At 42.6% G+C, this 24318-nt stretch overlaps 1 protein-coding gene across 6 annotated transcripts in view; it reads left to right on the forward strand.

Moving 5' to 3' along the window:
* Positions 1 to 24318, forward strand: part of Bend7 (BEN domain containing 7) — an 81887-nt gene that overhangs the window by 49313 nt on the left and 8256 nt on the right. For all 6 annotated transcript variants that reach the window (XM_021656680.2, XM_021656681.2, XM_060372997.1 and 3 more), the window contains one exon: positions 20454 to 20573. In XM_021656680.2, coding sequence (XP_021512355.1) covers positions 20454 to 20573 — 120 coding nt within the window. The remainder of the gene's footprint in view (positions 1 to 20453; positions 20574 to 24318) is intronic.

Below are 24318 nucleotides of genomic sequence, written 5' to 3' on the forward strand. Positions count from 1 at the left end.
AGGACCTCTATTTCTTACAATTACTGCAAATAATTCACTGCATGGTGAGTTTATTTAGAAAAAGAAGAAGGAAGAAGAAGGTTGAATATAATTCTCTTAACTCTGTCATATTTCTCTAGCTAAATTATTGTTTTAAAAGTTTATTATTGGGGCTGGAGAGATGGCTCAGAGGTTAAGAATACTTGCTGTTCTTACAAAGGTCCTGAGTTCAATTCCCAGCAACCACAGGATGGCTCATAACCATCTATAGTAAGATCTGGTGTACAGGCACAATGTTCTATAAATAATAAATAAATCTTTTTTAAAAAGTTTATTATTAGCTAGGCATGGTGCACATGCCTATAATCTCAGCACTCTGGGAGGCAGAGGCAGGTGGATTTCTATGAGTTCAAGGGCAGCCAATGCTACACAAAGAAACTCTGCCTCAAAAAACTAAAACAAACAAGCCAAAAAAAAAAGGTTATTATTTAATTTTATTATTATTTGACCTCAAAGATTTGAATTAATATGGACATGTAATTTACCTATGGTTTATTGTTGTATGGTAATTTTCTTGTCTTCTCAGGACTCCATGAAACATTGGCTTCAGTTTGCATATTCCTTCCTATAGTGATGATTTTATTTCTCTTTTGTACAAGGGGACAGAGGCTATAAGACATTTAAGTAAACTTACTTAACTTGAACTTCCCAAGGTGGTGACATCAGAGTGTCCTCTCTGACTTCAAAGTCATCTTTTTTTTTTTTTTTAAGATTTATTTATTTATTATATAGACAGTGTTTTGCCTGTGTGTATGCTTGCCTGCCAGAAGAGGGCACCAGATCCCTGTATAGATGGTTGTGAGCCACCATGTGGTTGCTGGGAATTGAACTCAGGACCTCTGGAAGAGCAGCCAGTGCTCATAGCCTCTGAGCCATCCCTCCAGCCCCTTGATGTCATTTTCTAGTATGCCCTTTTTATAGAGAAATGTTTGAAATTAAACATTTCTGTCTTAAAATTTAACATTTTAGATTCTTTGTAAACTCTGCTAGGAAGTTGGTTCTGTGGTGGCCTAAGACAACCAGTTAGTTATTATTGCTGGAAAGCATATTCAGAGTGAATTTCTAGTTATACATAGCTCTGTTTCAATTTATTTCCTGCATTCAAGGGTAAGCTCTTTTTTTGAAGATATTGAGAACTAATTCTGTGATGCTAGGGAAGAAAATAGAAGATTGATCCCTTTTCTAGTGAAAGAAACACTTCTAATACTTTTCTAGTGCATAGAACTGAGTCTAGCAAAAGCTTGAAAGCAAATATTGCATAAAGCTCATCTCCACCCCCCCCCCCCGTTATATTGTGTGTAAAGTAAATTATAGATTAGAGGTTAGGCAACAAGAGCCAGTTAGTGAATGCTTTGCTTCAAGAATCCTTTTGGCAGATGAATGGCCAGCTGCTAATTTACCTGACTGTGTTTTTTAATAGACTTAAAACAGGACATAACTGTATAATAGCAACAGTATCACATGCGGAAAGCTTGGCTCTTATCTAGATCATTGACATATTTTATTTTGTTGCATGTTTTTGTTTGGTTGGTTGATTCTGCGTTTGTGGGTGGATATCGGGCTTTAAACCTACAGCCTCTTGGCTTTATGCTAGGCGAGCGTTCAGTCCTCCCTCACCTACTTTTTGTTTGCGTAGTAATTTTTTGTTGGCTCGGTGACAGTGGGTCATGCTGAATCTCAACAATCCTGTGTAGGCAGCCCTGGAGTTCCAGTTCCTTTCAGAGTAGTCTGATGTGATCAACATCATCTAGGGTGTTATTTTTAAATCTGGATTCTGGGTCTCTGTCCTCAGAGATGGGTTCAGTAGGTGTGAGACAGTCCCCAGATCTTGATTTCTGAGCAAGGGGGCACAGGCGATTGTGATGCTGGTTGTTCTCTGTACCCTCAACTTCCTTGGAAGAGCCACACCTATGCGCAGGATTCTGACAGTCGCTTTAGATGTCAGCAGCACGCATCAGCCCATCTGCGGGCCTAGTGTTCTTCAGCTTTTCAGTGTCCTCTTTCTCACCTGGAGCAAATGACGATATAGCATTAGCTCAACAGTCCTTCTCCTCCCTTCTTTGAACTTGAAACTTCACCTTTTTGTTATTGTGCTGTATTTGTGACAAGGTTTCACTGTATAACCCTGGCTAGCCTGGAACTACCTATGTAGATCAGGCTGGCCTCCAACTTAGAGAGATCTAGATGGCTGTCTTTGCCTAGCGTTGGAATTAAAGGCACGTGCCCCTACCTGACCTAAGGAGATTTGTTTTAATCCTGTGTTACATAAGGGTCCTGGTTTCAGCATACTTGAAGTGACTCTGTAGGAATAAACTGAACAACACTTCCTTACCTACTTCGCTCACTGCACCAAGAAGAAGGAAGAGCATTTCCAGATCCAGACTTAGGAATCAGTAAGAACACAGCATTAATACTCTTCCTGGTCCTGATCTTAGTCTCCATCCTTAGCAGTTTCTTGACCCAAGTTCCTGCGACTACGTGTGTAGCACTTATTCTGCTAAGCGGAGAGGTGGTTTCTGTTGGTCACACTCTGTAGAAGTTACAGGAACAGCTTTTCATATGCCTTGTAAGCTTAAGCAGCATCAACGTGCATGAGGATTTCTTTAAAACACAGCACTTATTACCCAGCACTGAGGCGGGGCAGGTGACATAAAGATGAGTAAAATCCTACCCCTTGACCATCAGGAACATTCCATCTGATACAGCTATAGACATGTCAGCAATATCCAATAGCAGAGACCCATACTCCAAGCCAGAATAAAATAATTGTCGTATGCCCATTGCCTAAAGGGGAGGAAGCTCGACGGACACAAACCTCACTAGAAGAACTCACCGAATAGGTGACTCTAAAGGAGGCCCTGAATGGTGAGCAGCTGTCAAATGCAAAGGGACTTGACAGAGTTAGCTATAGATTATGTTTAATGAAGCTTAAATTTGATAGCATGAAAGGAAAGCCTTTTGCCTCCAGAACTATTTAGCACTAATTCTAGTTGGAAGACCTTGAGTCCTCATCAACCTGTTTACTGCAAACAATTTAACTTCAAAACATAATACCAATGAAATAATTCAGACATAGTGTGCCCACAAAAGTTTTCATTGGATGGTCAGTTATTTATTTATTTATGTATTTATTTTTCACAGTTTATTCACTTTGTACTCCAGCTGTAGCTCCCTCCTTTTTCCCCTCCCAATTCTACTCTCCCTCCCTCTTCTCTCCCTGTACCCCTCCCCTAGTCCACTGGCAGGGGAAGTCCTCCTCCCCTTCTCTCTGACCCTAGCTTATCAGGTTTCATCAGGACTGGCTACATTGTCTTCCTCTGTGGCTTGGTAAGACTGTTTCCCCCGTAGGGGGAGGTGATCAAAAAGCCGGCCACTGATTTCATGTCAGAGACAGCCCCTGTTCCCATTACTAGGGACCCCACCAGGCACCATCTCATACCTAGTAGGTAAATCAGAATCCTTAAGATTGGGACCACAGTGGATTTTGATGTGTCCCCTGCTTCATAACTGGTCTTCCAAGAGCTCAGAAGAGGACTCCCATCTTCCTCACAACTTCTTCATCTTCTTCCATGTAAGGAGCAATTGGAGATGGGGGCAAACTCAACAAGTTTTCTTGCTTTATCTTCAGCGTTTCACAAATGGGTAGAAACCACTTTTGGATTAATATCCAAAATCTCAGTTATAATTCCCAGTGGCTGGATTCTTACCAAGCCTGCATTTTAACTCTACCGTGAGGTTCGCAGAGACAGCCTTCTGTCAACACAAGTTTCTGTCACATGTTCAGGGCCACTTGGCTACATTGCATATTATTATGGGCACCATTGCTCTTGTTGGCATTGCCAGTTTGTATGTTTATTATGGAAGTTTCCCAGCAGATGAAAGCAGGGTCTTGAAGAAGGATGCGTGTCTTAACTACATGGGGATACCATATGGGTCAGCTGTGGTCCCAAACAATACAGAGCACTGTGTTCCCCACGAAGCCAGCCTTCTTTCTTTTCAGCTTCCTAAATTGTCTGCATATCAGAAATGTTCATTGGCAGAATTGTACAGTAAGTCACGAATTGGTCAGTCACGTTCCTTGTGGCATTTTCTGGGACCTACAATTGATGCCAGCAACATTTCAGTTCAGTTACATGAGCCAGTGCTGACTGGGTCAGAAAATAGGTATGTGCTAGCATTTCTACCCTAAAAGTCATGGAATACTTGACATCTTTATAGTTTTACAGGCTAATGGTAAATCCACAGAAAAACTAAAGGTGTGTATAAGCTTTGAATAAAAAAATGTCATTTTTTAAAATCCATAGTCATTTAGAATGAAACCAAAAACTGTCATTGACTTGGGGCTGCCCCTAAGCCGCACCTCTCTGTAAGAGAAAGCGTGACTGTGTCCACCTTGGTGAAAGCCCCCCTAGAAGAAGGGGGTGCTGCCTTTGTAACGACTCTGAACCCCTCGCCACTGTTGCCTACAGTTTCCCGCAGCGATACTTCCAGCTTGTGCTTTCTTGCTTGCTGCTCTGCCTTAGCTCTTGGCCCCTCCCAATGGTCAGCTCACAGTAGTTCTCAGAAACCTTCTTATACTCATCAGCCTCTTATCTACCCCGTTCTTTTGTTCAAAGCAAATCCAATATCTAAGTGCCTTCTTCCCCTGCCCTTCTGTAGCCCAACGCACCATAATTTAATTAGCATAGTCAGGTACAGCTAAATAGGAACACATCCCAGTTAGAGCTGTGGACATAAGCTAGAAGCAAATGAGCCAGCTGACAGTCCAGCACAAGACACACTGGACACTGTGACTTCACCTCCGTCATAGCCATCCTACTGAAGGCAGCCTGAGTCTTCCAGTCTGAGCACTTGCTTTAGCCATACTCTTTTTTTAAAAAATAAGATTTATTTATTTACTTAATTACTTTATGTGCATTGGTGTTTTGCCTGTATATATGTCTAGTAAGGGTGTTGACCCCCTGGAATTGGACTTCCAGACAGTTCTGAGCTGCCATGTGGTTGCTGTGGATTGAGCTCGGGTACTCTGGTAGAGCAGCTGGTACTCTTAACCACTGAACCATCTCTCTAGCCCTAGCGATGCTCTTTTTTAACAGCAGCACCGACACAGTGTACTCCTCAGGGTTGAATACTCAGAATCATGCTTAGTGCCTTCATGTCTTTGCAAGTCACCCCACTTCCTGATCCAGCCCAGCCCACCCTTTTTTCCATCTTCTCATACTCATTTTTTTCCTCTGACCCTGTCTGTCTGTACAATCTCAAAAGCTTCCCCTCAAATCTCAACATATTCCCGTTTTCTTTTTTTCTTTCATACTTCCTACTAACAACTAGGTAACACTTGTAAAACCAAATTTTGTGATGTCATTTTCGGTATTTAGCTTCTAAATTCTATTTACCGACTAAATCAAGTCAAGCCCAGTCCCTGGGCTTTTCTGGCCTGCTCACTCATGATTTCTGTCTCCTTGTGCCTGCTTCCCTATGTGTCCTACTGGGAGAGGCAGCCGAGCTTGGGGAACTTCCTCAGATACTGCACACTCTTAGGATTTTAAAACTTTGGGTTTTATAGTTTCTCTAAGCCACTCTCTTTCAATTCTTTCTGAACAGTTCCAAGTCATCTTTCCTGGATAGGCCCAAGTGTCATCATCTCAACCATGAGACTTTCTTGAGGTAGCCAACTAAATGGTTGCCTCTTTCTCTAAATCACTGTAGTACTGTTTGCCTTTATATGGTGTAGCAGTAAATTTTAACCATTTGTTTTGCTATTAATGGTTTGTGCAGACGATGGCCTAAATGAAGCAGTTTAGGAATAAAAACTGTGCTGTTATAATCTCATTGAGATAACAGGTAAATGAGGATCTCTGGTCATCCTTTTGATGTTTGAGCATGTTGTCTTCCCAGTGAGACTGTAAGTTCTATTTTGTATTACTTTTTAAATTCCTTGATACATGAAAATATGCCACTCACATAATACATGACCAATAAACCCAGGAAGGGAGGAAAAAGCCAAGCAGTCAATTTGTCTTCACTCAAAAGGGTCGTTTCGTAAACACGGGAGGGAGAGATGGCTCTGTGGATTAAGTCTTTGATCAGCGAGAATGAGGACCTGAGTCTTGATCTGCTCTACCCATGTAAAAGCTTGGAGAGGTGGTGCTTACCTGTAACCCCAGTACCAGGAGGTAAAGTCTAGTGAATCCCACGGTCACAGTGCCCAGTGAACAGAGTCGAACAACAAGCTACAGATTCAGTAAAAGATGCTGTCTCAAAATCAAAACAAAACAAAAAATTAAGAAACAGTTGAGGAACATGCACCCTAGACACACATACACAATCAAAACACGGCTCCACATTGGGTATGTACAGAGGCTGAGTATGCCTGGCAGTATAGCTTCTCCGTACACGATTGTGAAAGGGCAGCTGAACTTCTAGAAGCTGGGGTATAAGTGTGAAGAGTAAAATGACAGCAACTGATCAAATGCTGTATCTTGACCCAGGATTTATAGATCTTGCTGATAAAAATGTCAAGGTAATCCAATTATAAAGCCAAACTTGTATCCATCAATGGCTCTGAAAACATGTGTTACTGTCTGAGAGCAAAATAAAGCTCTACCATATGCGAGAGAAGAGTCTGTTCTCATCTGAACTGGCAAAGAGTCACCTTAATAAGGTAAAATCCAGTTAATTTACTGTTGGGTTTGGGTTTGAGCACAGCCAACAATGGAATCCATAGCCAGGCTTAGGTTATTATCCCCGGTCTTTTCCATCTCAAGACTTCTTAGTGCATCATTATAATATCCAGCCATGTTTCCCTTAGCACTTATCATCAGAGCAGACCAGAAGCTCAGAGACAGTGTACCAAACGAAAAAGTGTGGCAACTTGATTATAAGGCTCAAAGTAGGAACCCAAAACTTTCCTTAAACCAATTTCAGTTAGAAAACAAAAAACAAAAAAACAACTACCTATAAGACCTGTGTCTTTGCTCTAACATCCACTATGCAGAGAAGATGTGAGCAGAGAAGGTGGTCCTGACATGATATGAGCACATGATATGTCCTGGGGGCAGAGCCTTTCCAGTGTTTTGTTCTTCCAGCCTCTGCAGGTAGTATGTTTTGTTGGCATGTATGTATAGACACCACATGTGTGCCTGGTGCTCCTGCAGATCAGAATAGGTCATTGCATCCACCAGAACAACTATGAGCTCCCATAATTGCCAGGAAAGTGCCGTGTAGGGGATGAGACACTCACCTAGTTCCTCTGCAGAGCAGCACGTGCTCTTAACCATTGAGCAGACCACCTTTGCATTTAGATGGCTGTGAGGACCGTACGATGCTCTGAGTTCTGAGCCACACGTATACCGGCATCACAGGTGTTTTCTCCAGACTTAGTAGCTGTAGTATGAATTCAGTAACCCATGGAATGACTTCATAAGTTAAATTACCCAGAAGCCGTAGCTTTGAAAATGGAGAAAAACTCATTATATTCTCCTGCAAACACTTGTGTCAAGAGCAGACAAGCATAGATGACTTCCACGGTACAGTGCTTGGGCGAAAAGGGATGGTAGGTATCATCCTAGGCAATTCCTACCAAGGCAGCCACTTGCCTGCCTTTTGGAAGATTCTCAGTCTTTTTGCTTTACTTGATATGAAACTTGCTGGTCTATAAAATAAGTGAGTTAGACTGAAGATTTCCAAGTCAGTTTTCAAGTAGAGTTCCTACAAATCTGTCATTTTCAAGCATTTTTCTTTGCTGAAAAAATAGTGGATTAGACAGTAAATTACGAGTACATCAAAGCTTGCAATTATTCCAGGTATTAACATTTTGCAGATATTATTCCGCTGAACTATAGATGTATCAAACCAAGGTTTGTTATAGGACAGCTTGCCAACAGAAAGTGTTAATCATATTTCCCAGTCACCGTGTTATAAATGAGCTCTGCTGTGGGCTTTCTTAACTGGATATAAATTTAAATTAGCTTTGCTTAACTTGAGAACTCACTGTAGGCACTTTTCAGCCCTTCCTTCCAGACAGAGATGCCACTATAGCAAAACAGGGTGAGGTAGGCAAAGGATGTGGTAGTTTCCCTCCAGGCTTTGCTGGTCTCAGGTCTTCTGGAATCACTGAGATTAAACAATACTGTCTAAACCTCATCGTCTCCCACCAGGCGGGAGGTAATGGAAGGAGCACTGTAAGCATGTAGGCTTCTTACTGAGCACCGTTCAAGCTTTGGAAATATTACCTTTTCTATGAAAGAGTGTGTCTTGATTAGATTTTAAAGCCTCCAAGTCAGTAATTCTGTGGTTCAGAAGTTTTGGTCCGGTTCTCAGTAGTAAACCTACAGAATTAACTAAATATGGCTGGGAATCAATGTTATTTGTGTCTAAGGTTCTTTTCATAATGGCCACCAACTTAAATAATAGTCCCATTTGGTGGCAGTCAACTCTGAGTGGTAAGTTCCTCCACTTGCCTGCCGAGCCCGTACAGTGGGCTTCCTGCCTGCTTCCTGCAGCAATCTCAAATAGCTAATGCAGAGAACATTCTTTTATCATTAAGTTCACGATTGTTTACACTGAGTCTCCTTAATTCCTTAATTTTAGGGTGTGTTAGTTTGTGAGCACTATTAAATGATTGCTACTAATTTAAATCTGAAATGAGCTTCTGAGCACTGTATATTTTGAAACCTCTGGCATTTAGTAAAGAAATTCTTCCCCCAGCTGGGGAGATGGCTTAGCAGGTCAGAGCGCCTGCTGCCGAAGCATGAGGACTTTGAGTTCTGATGCTAGCACCCACATAAAGAGCTGAGTATGGCTACATGTGCCTGTACCGCTAGCACTGTGGGAGGCAGAGACAAGCGTATGGCTAGAACTTGCTGGCCACCAGCCTCGCTCCAGGCTCAGCTCCTGTATTTAAATAAGGCTGGGAACAATAGCGCAGGGCGCCTGATGTCATCCACTGGCCTCTGTGTGTGCCACAGGCTCATGCACCTGCACACACATGAGCACACACACACCAAACACACACAAACTGGTATAAAAATAAAAGTTAATAAGAAAAAGAAACCATTCCTTTATGTCTTTTAGGGTAAGAATGCACCAGAGCCAAAAGTGTTTCCTGTGGACAGTATGTTCATGTTTGTCCCCTGTGTGTCACTGAATAAGAGACATGAGCTCTGCCGTTGTTGAGTTTGCAGTCTAGATAAACAAAACATGGTTATGGGGAGAGGACCCTCAGGCACAGGAGCTCTAGGAGGCCTTATCTGAGAACGTGGGAGCCCTGAAGGATGAGCTGAACACGGCACGGTGTTCTTCTGGTGTTCACTTCAGGGAAAGCTAGGGGCCTTCTCCTAGCTCCATCCTAAAGCTTTTGGTGCTTCTCCAGACGAGTATCTGTAAGTTGTATGGCTGGGGTCTGGTCAAAATTAACTTTTCAGTAGCAAAATCATAGGAGAAATTTTGACTGTCTCATAGACTGTCTGAAGGATGACATTTGTCCCCTCTGGCACAGTATTTGGTCTAAGAAGTAGAACCAATAGTCCCCATCTTTAATGTAGTGAAGATGTTTGCCAAAGTCTGCCTTTCTCTTTGGCTTACCCCTCAGACTTGGCACTGGTGGTATATATACTGCAGAGCCTCTCTTTACTCCTTAAGAGGCAGAGTGCTCCTGTATCCTCCTTCTCTTTCTTTACCATCTCAAAGTGACTTGAAGCTCATGAGTATCTTTCCCATCACTGTTTCTAATTTTACCATGTAACTGTGTGTCTACACATGGCATTTACTGTTCTTCTATATTCATAAACAAATTGATTTAAATGGATTCCTGCTGGACTTTGCCACTGGGTTTTATTTCAAAAGTCTTTTTTTTTTTTTTAAGGTCTGAGTTCACAGTGTTACTCTAGAGTGTTCACTTTAGCTTCTGGCCACACGCGATAAAGCCCTTCTTCCTGCTGCCTTTCTTTGAGGCAGTGGGGCTGAGTCTCTCTCCTGCCCATCCAGTGTCAGTCTTTTGTCTTTTGGAATTTATATCTGAGTTTTCCTAAAGGATACACAGGGAATGGCTAACAGCAAATGCTGTTGTTAGCCTTATTTGGCATCATCAAATGGCTCTCACAAGCAGCATCTCAGAAATCCTATTTCCCCTTATCTTTAACAATATCTAGTGTTGCCAGACTTTAATTTTCACCGCCATCCCCGTCATCCCAACACTTGAGTGGTCGCGCCCCTGGTTACTAATGAGCTCAGCAGCATTCCACTCTCCTTGCTGCATTCTCTCGAGTTCTTCCTGTGTTTCCTTCAGGTTGTTGCTCGCTCAGCATCTTACCTGAGCTCGTTTGTAAGTCACATGTGTTGCAAAGCTGCCACTCACCTCGAACCTTGTGAAAGCACAGCACGTGCTGCCTTTTGTCTTACCAAGTTTGAGATCTGACAACCAGGTTGTCTCCTTTATGCTTTACATTTGCTAATGCTCACTTTTTAAAAATTCCCTCTGCTCATACAATCTCCTAGTGTTCTCTTGTCCCCCTCCCCGCAAAAAAGACAAACTTCTAGAGATATTTTTAGGTGTGTGTGTGTATGGGGTGTGTGCATGTGTGTATGTGTGTTCACATATATTCCAGTTGGTACAGTGCTTGTCTAGCAAGTACAGAGCCGTAGGTATGATCCAAACCTAATCTGACACAAAACTGCATGTACTGGTACATGTGTAGAGCCTCAGTTTAAGAGGTAGAGGAGGAGAGTGAGTTTATGGTCATCCTTGAGCACATGATGGATTTAAGGCCAGCTTAGAATATGAGTCACTTTGCACGGGAGCCTGCGTGAACTTCTCTTCTGTCTCTGTTCTGAGAATCTCTGTGGTTCGTCAGCACCATCAAACAGTGTTCAGTTAGCTCTTTCCTTTAGATGAAGGACGGCGTTTCTCGGAGTGACTTGTAAGGATTCCAATATCCTCTACGTTCCGTTATTGTGAGTGTGCTCGGAGCCTGTGGCTTTTTTAGTAAGCAGTCTCTGTCCATCCTAGTTGCTTTCAAGATGTCTCTGCTGCTGCTGTCCTTTAGTTCCTTTATTCCAGGTCTGGGTGCATATTTGTTCTTATCTGCTTGCTTTCATGCTTCCTGAAACTCAGAATTTACGATTCACCAAACCTGAATGTTTTAGTGTATTTTTGTTGTCTTATTTCACTACCTCTGAAACATCTGCGTTTGTTAGATGTTTTCATTTTTTTCCTGTATCTTACTTTATCTGTTTTCCATCTCTCCATCACTGTGTTACAATTTGCTGTTTCCCTGGTTTAGTAATATTAACTTTTGATTAACCTATTCTCTTAATTTTTAAATTTAAACTTATTTTACTTATTTGTATGTGTGTGAAAGAGAGAGAGGGAGAAAAAGAGGGGTAGGAGAGAGAGAGACATGGAGGGTGAGAGCATGATGTGGACTGTAGGCAGTGAGGGGACAATCTGTGATGCTGATGCTCTGTGTATGTTACAGAGATCAAACCCAGGTCATCAGGCTGGTGCCATGAACTGGCTCATCCATCTTGCTAGCCCCACTCTGATTTTCTTTAAATTTCAACTACTTTATCTTTTTTATTTCTTTAAGTTACGTTTGATTCTTTTTTGTAATTGGCTTTGATATACAATCTAATTCAGGTTGTCAGGCTTAGCAACAAGCCCCTTCACACTCCGAGCTTTCACTGGCCAGGCTTGCCGTATTCTTGATGAATGAAGCCCTTCCTTTGACATCTTAAGTAAACTTCCTTACTCTTCCTAGGCTTAAGTTAGTGTGAGTCTAATTCTGGGTCCTTGCGTCTGACTTAGGACTGATTGTTTGCTGCATGCTTCATTGTCTGAGAATAATTTATACCTGGTGGGCTTCTTCTCCTCTCTTCTTCCCCTCCCCATTTTCTGTAGCACTGACTGCAAAAATTCTCTTCAAAGTGACTCTTCCCTTCCTTTTCTCTGGACCCAGGGATACCAAGAGCAATGCCTATACTCATCTATAATTTCAATATAACCTCAAACCCCAAACCTCTTCAAGGTATAATGTAAGCATTTATAATCTTCCAAAGAAAACTCTTCTCCCTGCAAAGGTTGGCTGGAGCTTGCCTGGAGCTTCCCTCCCGTGTTGTCAGTTCATCGCTACTATCTTCACAACTTCACTCGGGGACTTGTTCCCACAGCCCTATTTCCTTCTCTCTCATCAGTGTGAAGCCTGTGCTTCCATGGTTATTGAGCCTGAAGCCACCCGGGATAGCTTGAGCTGGGTGTGCCTTCACCTCTGTGCATAACCTTCCCTGTGTCAGAGATGCCTTCCCTTCCTTCCTTCCTCCCCTTGTGGAACGTTTGTTTTATTCTTTGACAGTTTCATACATGTATATAATGTATCTTGATTATAGCCAATCCCAAGTCCTTCTCCTGCCTTCATCCCACCCCACCCCACATGCTCATAGATGAAGGGCCATCCACTGGAACAATGACAGCCTACTCTGCTCCAGCAGCCGTCAGCTGACAATAGGTCCTCAGCTTGGGGTGGGGCCTCCTAAGCCTTTTTCCCATCCATGATGGAAAGTTTTCTGGCTAGAAGTTACACAGCTAACAAAGCTGCTGTGCACCCGTGGTGGAATAGGTGGGTCATGCTTAAAAGACCATTTCATAGCAATTTTCATGCTCCAGCTTCTGTATCCTTTCCATGGTGCTCCTTGAGCCGTGTGGGGTTTGATAGAAATGTCCCACCTAAGGCTGAGCACTCAGCCATCACTTCTTTTTGGCACTGTGATCAGTTTTTAGTCTCTGCAGTGACTGCTTCTGTCTTTCTTTGGTGTCTACTTTCTCTTAAGGTTCAGCTTAGCCATCACTTCATCCAAAAGCTTCTTCCAAAAACCTTCCCTTACAGCCCAGGCACGGTAAGGTGCCGCTATCTCTCTGATCCTGTGTAGGTTTGATTGTATTGGTTTGATCTCTGCTAACTGTATTATTTTGTTGTGTTTGATAGTAAGTCTCACTGTGTAGTTCAGCTGGGCTTTGAACTAGCAATCCTTCTGCCTAACTAGGAGTGCTAGATCTACAGGCTTGCACCACCATGCCCAGCTTCATGTGGTTCTTGACCTCTTATTTGCCCTTATCTTCCTCGTCACTGCAGACTCTTTGAGAACAAGAGGCCATTTATTCATTAGCATCTAGTAAATACTGGTACATTGTGAGTCCTGGATAATTATTTCCTGAATGAGCACATGTTATTTTTATAATAAGGCCACATGGTGTCAAGATTCAAGATTAAAAGCATCACCCTGTCTGTATGCAGGGTCAGACAACATCATCCATTATTACTGGCCTTAACAATCAATAGGAAAAGGTGAAAGAAACTGTATGCTGAAGCAGTCCCATCTCAAGAGATCTTTTGTGGCTCTGTCTCATGATGTACTTGTAAGATTTGTGAGTGCACAGAGGCCAGTGATAGGAAAGAGAGATGGGGTATTCAGACATCTGATGGCATCAGTAATTGAGGGTACATGAAGACTTGGGATTTCCCCCAGCCTAATTAAAACACTCTTCATGGAAGAGCTTTGGTTTTCCAGAAGTGAATATTACTCAGCTACCCTTGGGAACAAGCTGTCCTGTGAGTCTGTGTGGAAATGTGGTAAGGACAAAGGTGGCCCTAGGACTTGCCTGCATGCTTGTAGTCTGTATCATGTGAAGCCCCTTCCTCCTCTCCTCTCTTTATTAGCTGGGCTCTTCCTCTTGCTTCCCCCACTCCCTGATCCCAGCTCTGGTTTTATATCTGGCACAAAAGGGCTTTTCACATCGTGACTTCTCAGCTCTTCATGTCATGCTTTCGTTGTCATTGCCTGCTATTCCCAGGGAAGAGTAGAAGTGGGTGTGGCTCCTCCTCCACTATAGTGTTGAGCTTTTTTTATAGTCACTTCCCTGGACATCTCAGCACACCATCAGGTCTTAGGTTCAGACTCCTTACATCTGTCTCCATGTGTGGCTATCCTCATCTAAACTGAACCGGTCTCCTTGGTCATTGGCTTAGAGGCCAAAGCGCAGGAGATCTGCCAGACTCGTCCAGTTTTCCCTTCCCAGATGTCACCACACTTCTGTGGTGTGTGGTTGAAAATAGCATCAACATTCTCATTTTCAGCGTGGAAATAATTATTTAATCATTGCTTTGCTTCAGCTGAGGATCTGACCACTTTTCTCTTACAATACCTGTATGCACATCTACAGAATCAAAGATTAAAAACCCAATAATTTCTATGGAAAATAATCTGTTCTGGCTGTGCAATCTCAAGTCAGTTATTTAACTTGCACATACTTGGATCTTGTCATCTGTAATTAAGATCACAATTCCCACCCTACTGGTTATTGTGAAAGTTAAATGATCTATATAAACTGCTTAGAATGTGGGAAGCCTAAAATAATAGCCTTAGGAGAACAGAGAAGGATGTGAGAAGGATGTAGGTGTCTGAAATTCTAATGTCCAAGGCTCACTCTGCTTTTAACATCCTGGCTACAAAGGGTCCCCAGTTGGGACTCTGCTACAAATGCTGTTATCCCTAGACTTTCAAAAGGCTTAAAGAATTTGCCATCTAATGAGGACCCACTTTTCACATCTTTTCTATACAAATCTGAGTTGCCATTTGGTTGTTTTGAGTTATAACTGAGTCATTGTAGCTGAAAGTGTTTGTCACTGTTGGCCAGAATCCTTAAACTGCAGAAAGAATGAATCTCTACAAAGCTCCCACTCCTCTATGTGTCTGCATGACACAGTGATGTCCTTTAAAATCCATGTTCTACTCTGTTTTTCCAGTACAGAAACATTTAAATAAGAAGTCCCTTGAACTTGGTGTTGGGGAATTTGGCCAGCCAGCTCTGTTTGGATTGTCAGACACACTCCCCAGCACCAAGCTCATTGATGGTTATATTAAAAGCTGCATTCTAGAGAAGGATCTGCTCAGCCACCACAGGCTTATTCATTATTTATAAACAATTAAAGGGCATGGTTCAAATGGATGCAAGCATCTGGGAAAGTCATTATTCATGTACGGATCTACTCAAGCATTTGTCATTTCCCTGGTGACTTAACATACTCTCTGTGCCTTGGGATTTCAAATTATATTAAGGGAAGTAGATGCTTAAACTCTTTTATATAGTTTAATCGTTGGTCTCATTCCACTTGTTCAGATTATTTGGGCTTGTTTAAAATTAGCCCTCCTGTCTCCTTGATGCATTAAAGTAGGAAGGAGGGAAATTTTTTTTTAGGACCTATTGCATTCTGAGGATGAATGCAAATTATCCTACTATGATTCTTAATGACCCACTATTAACGTAGTAGGAAACCCAGTGCATTAATGCAGTGCCACTTTTCACATCATTACTCCTAATGGAACTGTTACCAGGATAATAGCTTGACCTTTAGCTATAGATTCTGATAGCAAAATATATTCTGCTTACTCCATACCTCTATTCACATAGCATATCAGCTGCTTTCATATCAATGCAGTGACAATCTTTTGGCCTTGTTCTAAGGTCTCATCTGCGATTGTAATGGAGAAAATAGAATTTCATCTTCAATAGGTAAATTCTAGTTAAAAGTCCCTTTGAAGTTTGGATGTAATCCATGAACCAGAATGTCAATAATATGCCTGGTGGAAGTATCTGTTTGTGTAGGCATTTTTTGAGAAGCCTGTGATATGCCTTCAAAGGTCTTAGTCACAAGCCCAGGGGATGGTGATTTTCCTAGCATTTTTCTATTGAAAGCAGAAAAGTTTTAACTGAAAGACGAAAAAAATAAGCAGAAACTGTTGCCTTTTTAAGTGAATGGTGGAATTCTGAGCTCAAGGTTAGATTGCTAAGCTGTGAACTGCAGCCCCTCATGGAATGAAAGAGAACGTTCCACAATCTTCCCTTTGGTTCTTCTAAACCGTCTGTTGCCACACATGGAACCATTTGGACATCGGCATAGCCCAGGTCTGCTTTGTTATTTTGGAATCACAACTTGCTAATGTGTGATAATTTGGGCACAAGCATTTCACAACCTAAGAAAAGAGGTTGCTATGGAAATTAATTGTGTACATAGCATTATAAGTGGAAAGATGTTTACCTCATAAGACAGTCTATTCAATCATTTTTATAGTATGCTTTTTTATTTAAGTTAATAGAATGCTAGATACAAATACACTATTTTTAAATTTTTATTTATTAAAACAACTTCAAGCACCTTTTGACAGTTCTTCAATTAGTAAATGTTAATTGTGAGCACTTGAGTATAATAAAACCTTTTTCTTTAAGTATGTTTTATTAATTAAGATCCCCTTCTAGTTCAGATAGGCCAATTTCCAATTAAACTAGATTTTTTAAGCTTCTGCTATTTGCTAACATTAGAAACAAGACTGAGAACCCTACTGATTTATTCACTGCACATTTCTTGAGCTTTTTCAGTATATAGGGTATTTGAGTGAGACAAAGAAATGAAGAACCTGATGTTGGATGTTGAAAAGCACATCTGTGCCCCAGAAATGTGCTTTGCTTCCTCTGCTCTTTGCTCTTCTTTACCATACATAACATACAGTGGGTCACCTGATTCATATCACCCTACTCCTTGATTCTATTTTTTTTAAAGATTTATTTATTTATTATGTATGCAATGTGTGTTTTCATGAACAACTGAATGCCAGAAGAGGGCACCAGATTTCACTATAGATGGTTGTAAGCCACCATGTGGTTGCTGGGAATTGAACTCAGACCTCTGGAAGAGCAGCCAGTGCTCTTAACCTCGGAGCCATCTCTCCACCATCTCTTTTCCTACTGCTCATGGGAGGCTGAGATGGACCTTTGCATGCGGGCTGTTGGGAGACCTGCTCCAGCAGCTTGGTGTACTCCTCTGTGCAGATGCAAAGCTCTCTGACCCCTGGCCACGGGTGCAGGACCTCAGCAGTCGTGCCTTTCACTCCTGTTGCTAGCCACATCACTCAACATACCTTAGCCTCCTTCCACACAGCTCTTCCAGTTTGATGCTTCACCATCCACCAGCCTACTCTAGGTGTTTTCCACTGCACTGCCATCTAGCCCTCGCCCGCCAACCCACTGGTGCCTCCATGTACTGATCCGTGTAACATCTCAGAGTCTGTCTTTAAGCATGTCTCTAGTGTCATCTTTCTAGCAGCCTCACGTGTCTTAAAACTCCATTCTGCGGCTAAACTTGGTCAGTTAGCTCTAGCACCAGGCCATCCCTTCCGCCCGGTACCCCGCCCCCGTAGATGGCTGCACCCCATTCTCTGTTTTGCACCTTACTGCTTCTCCTCAGTCTGCCCTTGCCCACTGTCAGCAACAATTCCAAACCTTCCCGCACTCCCATCTCTATGGTACCTTCCCACCGAGCTCACTGGGTCTCTAGAGCTAAGAGCCTCCAGCCTAGACTCACTTCTTACCCACACCTCCACATCCTCTGGCTTCTTTCCTTGTTTAAAGGGGGCCCCTCTATTTCAGTCCCATATCCCATCATCCCTAGTTCCTTCAAGGTGGTTCCTTGAATCATCCCCTCCTTTTTCATATGTCCTATATTCAACTACCATGTTGCCTCTACCTACAAACCATCCTTCATCCTTCCTTTCCTCCTCACTCTGCTCTGAGCCCAGATACTTCTAGAGTGATATCGGTGACTACTCCCTCAATGGCTCTCAGCAGACAACTTGCTAAGCTACTGTTTCACTAATGCTCTCACACCATTTGTCACCCTGATAAGACTATTCTTCCTGAATCGCTTGGCTTTGCAGTCTTCCCGGCCTTCTCCGTGGGCTTCTCCACCTCCATTTATTCCTAAGCACTGGTGTTCTCCACAATCTATGCTCAGCCAGTGCCCTTCATTCTGTGTATTCTCTCGTAATAGTTTTTCTGTTTGTTGTTTTACAACCGCATATACAAATAGTCTCTTCATAGTTAGTAGATTTAACATCTACAGGTTTAACCAAGCACAGGTTGAAAATAGTCAAGGAAAAAACAAAATAGAAAACCTTTGATGCTGACAGCAGAGCTCAGTAGAAAAGTACATGCTTTAAACATGTAGACTTTTGCCAGGCAGTGGTGGCAAACACCTTTAATCCCAGACAGCGATAGGGGGATCTCTTAGTTCAAGACCAGCGTGGTCTGCAGAGCAAGTTTCAGGACAGCCAGGGCTATGAAAACACTGTCACAAGAGAAAAATAAAATAAAACCAACCATGTAGACTTTTTTCTTATGGTTATTCCCTAAACAATACAACATTCTAGTTAGTTATTAACATTGTATTAGCTATCATGAGTAATCTAAACGTGATTTAACATATATGGTGATGGCATAGGTGATGCCTCAGTTCCATAATTCTCTCCCAGGGTCTTGGAACAGATCCCACAGACCTAACAGGTCATTAGCCCAGCTTCTTTCACTCTCCCTCCGTCTGACCTTCTGCTGGACATCATGCGGGAGCTCCACAGACAGCCCCTCAGTCTACGGTATTCCGCTTTTCCCTCACACGCCTTCCCACCTGTGCTTTCTGTATCATAGGTTGTACCGCAGAGCGTCACTCACCTGCCCCAATGCATGACTGACTGGGGCTGCAGAGCCATCCTCTGCACAGCTGTCACCTTTTCCTGCACAGCTGCACCTGAGTTCACATACGTGGCTTTTTCCCTCTTTCTGTATTTCCTCAGGACACAGCTTTATAAGTAATATTACTGATCAGGGATGTAACGGTTTGATGGATCTCATTATGCTTTGTTCTTATTTCCCAAGAAAAAGTTCCCAGTCTTATGCTTCTGTGTGTGTGTGTGTGTGTGTGTGTGTGTGTGTGTGTGTGTGTGCCTATTACTGTTATGGTAATGCTTGACTGGGTCAGTTCACACAGTTTCGCTGCTTTCAAATACAGCCTTTCTGACATTGTTTTTCTAACTTAGGATAGGTATACAAAGCGTGCTTTGTAGGTCTTTGATTTACATATTAGTTGAACATTTTCCTTAGTATTTTATACTTCAAATACACTATTGATCTATGGGACTATTGAACTTGCTCTTTTATATGAGTGCACTCTTTAAAGATATTGAACCTTCTGAGGCATATATAATGTGGCCAGGTTTGTAGCTTTTTTAAGATGTTTGTTTTTCATTGAATGGGAATTTCAATTTTTGTATAGTTAAATCTGTCAATATTTTCCTTTGTCATTTCTTTTTGAAAGAGACCTTTTAACACATTGAAATTACTAACATTTTAAATACCAGGAAGGCAGCGCAACGTGGCTGCTTACTGACCTCACAGGCAGCAAGGTAAAAAAAGATGGATTGAAAAGCTCCTGGGAACAGAAATGTCAACTCTACACCTCACATGCGGCCACACACTGTGTGGCTTTCCTGGAGCCATTGTTCTGCCTCTCTTTTGTCCTGCCCTGTGATTCTCTGTCGTTTCTTAGCACTTAACAGGGCAGGTCTTTCCTCATACCTAATGCAGCGTGCAGGGGGTTGAGTCCTACCTAGACTGAGTCTCAGAATTTCAGGAAGATGGATGAGCAGTATTATTTACATTGAGTACCGAGTCTTTACAGATCATCCGGAGAACATCTCTGTGTAATGTTGCATTTGATTTTGAACTGACAGCACAGACACAGTCATTTAACACGTTTACGCAACTCTGTCATAAATGGGCCTGGTAGAGCCATATGAAGCATTTTCTTTTCTTCCCATCAAACATATGCACACACAGAAAAAGAGCAGTTTCCACACAAATTGCTTAGGGTTTCCAGCCATCTTTACCAAAAAAGCATAGCGCCCCTGTGGAGGAGTGTCTTAGTGTGGGGTCTATTGCCGTGCAGAGATGCCCTGCATGGCACCTCGTATAAAGGAAACCATTTAATTGGGGCTGGCTTACAGTCTCAGAGGTTTAGTCCCTTATCGTCTTGGAGAGTTGCATGGTAGCATGCAGGCAGGCATGGTGCTGGGGGAGATGAGAGTTCTATGTCTCGATCCACAGGCAGCGGAAATGGACTGGGCGCCACACTGGATGGAGCCTGAGCATTGGAGACCTCAAAGCCCACCCCCACAGTGATACTTCCTCCAGCAAGGCCACACCCACTCCAGTGAGGCCACACCTCCTAATAGTGCCACTCCGTATGAACCAAGCTTTCAAACACAGGGGTCTGTGGGGGCCATTCCCATTCAGACTGCCACATGGATGCACCCTATGGATCTGACACCCACGGAAATTCACTTCAGGGCTGAGGAAGTAGCTTGTGGTAGAGTGCATGCTTGGCATGTGTATTTTTTTAACTTAAATTCCCAACACCAGGAAAGAAACAACAAAAGATGTAGACTTGTTTTTCTCCTTGGACTGTCTTCCTATTTTATTTTGTGCCCTTTTGTTGTTGTTAAAGTATTTAGTGGCATTTTATATTTTCTTTCAGTCTTTACAGAAAAGTACTGTACTGCAAATCACGTGGACAAACTTCCTGGCCCAAGAGACTGGGTACAGATTCTACAAGATCAAATTAAACTGGCCAGAAGAAGGTTGAAAAGAGGCTCAGGTAAGAATGAGCTGTAGAAGAAGTCACTGTGAGCGTGCCTTATTGAACTCTTCACCCTTACAAAGCACAGTGCTTTCTCTCTAGGTCATCACGGTAGCTTTTGTCTCTGAAAGGAGATGTTCTGTGTATTGTGCTCTGGTTGGCTCTAGTGAATTTTTAAATTTGTCTTAAGGTTGAACAGTAAAAATTATGTGGGCCATTTGCTTTGAATAGTACAAGAGGAAAAGATTACTAATCTCATCTGTGGTCCAGTGTGCTTCACATGTAGAGTTGGATCTTCTGTGGTTTGCTTTTATCTGACTATTGATTTTTGTTTGTTTATATCTACATGAGCTTTTTTAAAGAATTAATTGCTCAAAGTTTAAAGTTAAAGTAAAAAAAGGCAGTGGGATGGTGTACACCTTTAATACAAGCACTTGAGATAGAGACAGAAGGATCCCCATGAGTTCAAGGCCAACCTGGTCTACATAGTGAGTTTCAGGACAGCCAGTGCTACATGATTCAAGAAATTAAAAAGAAAAATAATTTTAAAAAAATCCATTCTGTCAAAAACACCACATCAAGTTGGAAAAAATTTAAGGTGTGTGTGTGTGTGTGTGTGTGTGTGTGTGTGTGTGTGTGTGTTTAAAACTTGAGAGCTGGTAGCTTGGTAGTTATTTTTCCAGGCAAAGTGAATACCAGTTGGACTGTGACTGTCTAGATTTGGTCATCGACGTCTCGGCCTCCCGAATCTGATAGTACACCACCTCACCAGCTAGAAATTTCTTTGGGGTCAGTTCTTTCCTCTTATCCAAGAATGCTTAATCTCTAGTAGATCACAAACCTCTAGGTTTTAGTTCTAACTTTCATGTAGATTGGTGTATCTGTAATCAAAAACAATATTGAGATCCCTGAAAAACAATAAAAATAGGGCCTCGGGGAGCTAGCTTGGCTGGCAATATGCTTACCACTCAAGCATGCAGAGTTAAGTTCCTGGAACCCAGGAAGAAAATAGACAAATAATAAAGCATGCCTTTGTAGTCTCAGCGCTGGATCCGAAGGGTGCTGGCCAGCTATCTTAGCCTGCTTGATGAGTTCCAAGCCAGTGAGGGACAGCGCCTGAATAACAAACCCTGAGATTGCGCCCTGGCCCCACACAGGTGTGCACACACGCAAAAGAAAAAGAAGTTGAATGATCATATGACCCACTACACTCATTTCTGGATACCCTAAAACAAAGCCAGTATGTTAAGAGGCGTCTGCGTTCCTGTATTCACTGAGGTCTTTTTCCTAAGAGCTTCTAAAATATTTAATCAACATAATCATCCACTTTACTAGATCAATTGATAATGAAAATGTGCTTTGTGTACATAACTAAATGCTTTCGAACCATAAAAAAAAAAAAGAAGAAGGAATCCCTTGTTTGCATCTGTAGAGTGATGGTCTGGCACCAGGAGCCTGGGGGTCTGGGAAGATGTTCAGCAAAGGAGCATAATCTCAGTTAGACAAAAGGAGTAAAAAGGCTTATGTGGCATCATGACTATCGGTGTTATTTATACTCTACTGGAAAATAACTGAGTTCACATCACATATTTTCACAAAGTGTGATACATATATCCATTCGCACAATTAGACATTCTACATGTGTATGATTTGGAAATACCGTGTTGTGCATCATAAACATGCATGATTTTCTTATATCAAAAGAGAATTTTCTTAGGTTTGATTTCATAATATGGTCAGAGTAGTCCAAAATAGAGAGGCTCAGAACCCAGTAGTTGCCCAGTGCATGGGGCTACAGGCCTGAAAGTCCTAAAGAATGAAAGAAGCTGCTTCTGATGTCAGCAAAGGCGTCAACACCAGCAGCAACAAGGTAGAGGAACTCAACAGTGAGACTGAAGGCCAAGAAAGGGAAAAAAAACAAACAGCAACCACAACAACAACAACAACAACAAAAACCCAACTTTCCTCCTATGTCTTTTATCTGAGCAGCTACTAGGAAGTGCCATCTGTATTGAGAATGGATCTTTCAGTCTCCCGCGGGCTGCTTGATCCAAACAGTGCCTTGAGATTCTTCCAAAAACACCTTGCTGTAACATTTTGCCAGTTGGAGCTAACGCCACTCTCGTGCACTGGTGTCTGCTCCCCTGCAGAAAGGAACTGTGGTGGCACGTGAACTTATTTATTTCCCTTTTTATTATTAAATTTATGCATGATTTTTTTTATTTGTCAAATGAAAATAAAACCAAGATCATCTTGACAGCAGGCTTTAGGGCTCTGTGAGGCTGAAGCAGGAGACGGTTTGGAAGGTGGACGCTGGGAACTGGGCTGCACCTCATTTAAGATGTTAGAGGGGTGTGTGAGGGTACCGCTGCTAAACATATCTGAGTGTCCGATGCTGTGACTGCAGAATATCTGAGTCTTCATTCATTTTAACTAACAGAAGTTTATTGGCTCACAGTTCTGGGTGCTGGAAATCTAAGACTGGAGGCTTGCTTGCTGTGTCAACCTGTGGCAGAAAGTCACAAAAAAAGTGAGAGAGAGAGAGAGAGAGCAAAGGAAGACACGCTCACCCCTCCCCCGGTGACCATGAGTCCCCTCTTAAAGTCAGGACAGGCAGGGTTGTGGCGTGCTCACCTCCCATCAGGCTTCTCCTGCCAGCTCTGCTGTACCCGGGATTGGGCCTCTGATGTGTTGGCTTTGAGGGACACGTTCAGGCCATGGCAGTCTCTAACCAGTGCTTGTCAGCCCAGTCCTTAGCAGCGCAGCCCAGGCCTCCAGCTTCAGGCCCTGCAGACAAACCAGCCTTCTCCCTTGCACTGTGGCCAGCTTCTCTCCCCCACCTTTCACAAACACTGTGGAGCTTCCCCTCTATGAAACCTTCAGTAGAGGCCCCAACACTCACTCCTGTCACCTATAGAGTCCCTTTCCTGTTTCCAGGGTCTGCTTCTCTGCCATGTTTGTGTCCCAGATGACATAGTTTGAGACAGGGCTGACCCTCAAGAAAAGTTTGAGTGAATTAATTAAACATCAGTGATTACAGAAAGAGAAACACGGTGCGGACCAGCTGGGAAATACCTAAAATTAACCTCCTGCTCCCAGGACTTTTCACTTGAGTACTTCAGAGTCATCTGCTTCTGCTCCATGCTACATCACAAAGCAAAAGCCCCCTCCTCTGTATTACTTTACACCCCTTCCTACTCCTGGACAGGGCTAAGACAGAATAAAAAGGAAGGAGGAAACTCAGCACTTGAAAGACCTGTGAATGGTCCACTAGGTTTACCCAGTGTATAATCTCCGACTGAGCGATGTCTTAATTCAGTTTTACAAGCAAAGCCGGTTTCCAGCCTTAGGCCTGAGTGGCACCTGTGCCAGTAAGTGTGACCTTGGTGTGTTTCCTAGATTCTGCTTGAATGGCTCAACTGTTGGATATGTAGAGAGTTCTGTCCATATACCTGTTAACTTGAAAGGAGAAATTGTTGGCCCAAAATACACAGACACCAAATAATTCAGATTTGAAAGAAATCTAAATGTCAGGAGAAGGCATGAATCTAGCAGCAGCAAGACAAAGGACCAGTGTCCCATGAGTCGCCGCCTTACTACTGTGCTTCATTCACACCCTGCTTTCAGCTGCGCTCTCACTTTGAACTACCCCAGGCAGCCCAGCTAACACCTGCCCAAGCGGCTGCCACTGTCCAGTTTCCTGAGGACTGGTGGGAAAATGTGAGAACTGGTGATGCTCCTAGTTGTAGCACTACAGAGATTG

This window comes from Meriones unguiculatus, chromosome 19 (assembly GCF_030254825.1).
Source record: "Meriones unguiculatus strain TT.TT164.6M chromosome 19, Bangor_MerUng_6.1, whole genome shotgun sequence".
NCBI lineage: Eukaryota > Metazoa > Chordata > Mammalia > Rodentia > Muridae > Meriones > Meriones unguiculatus.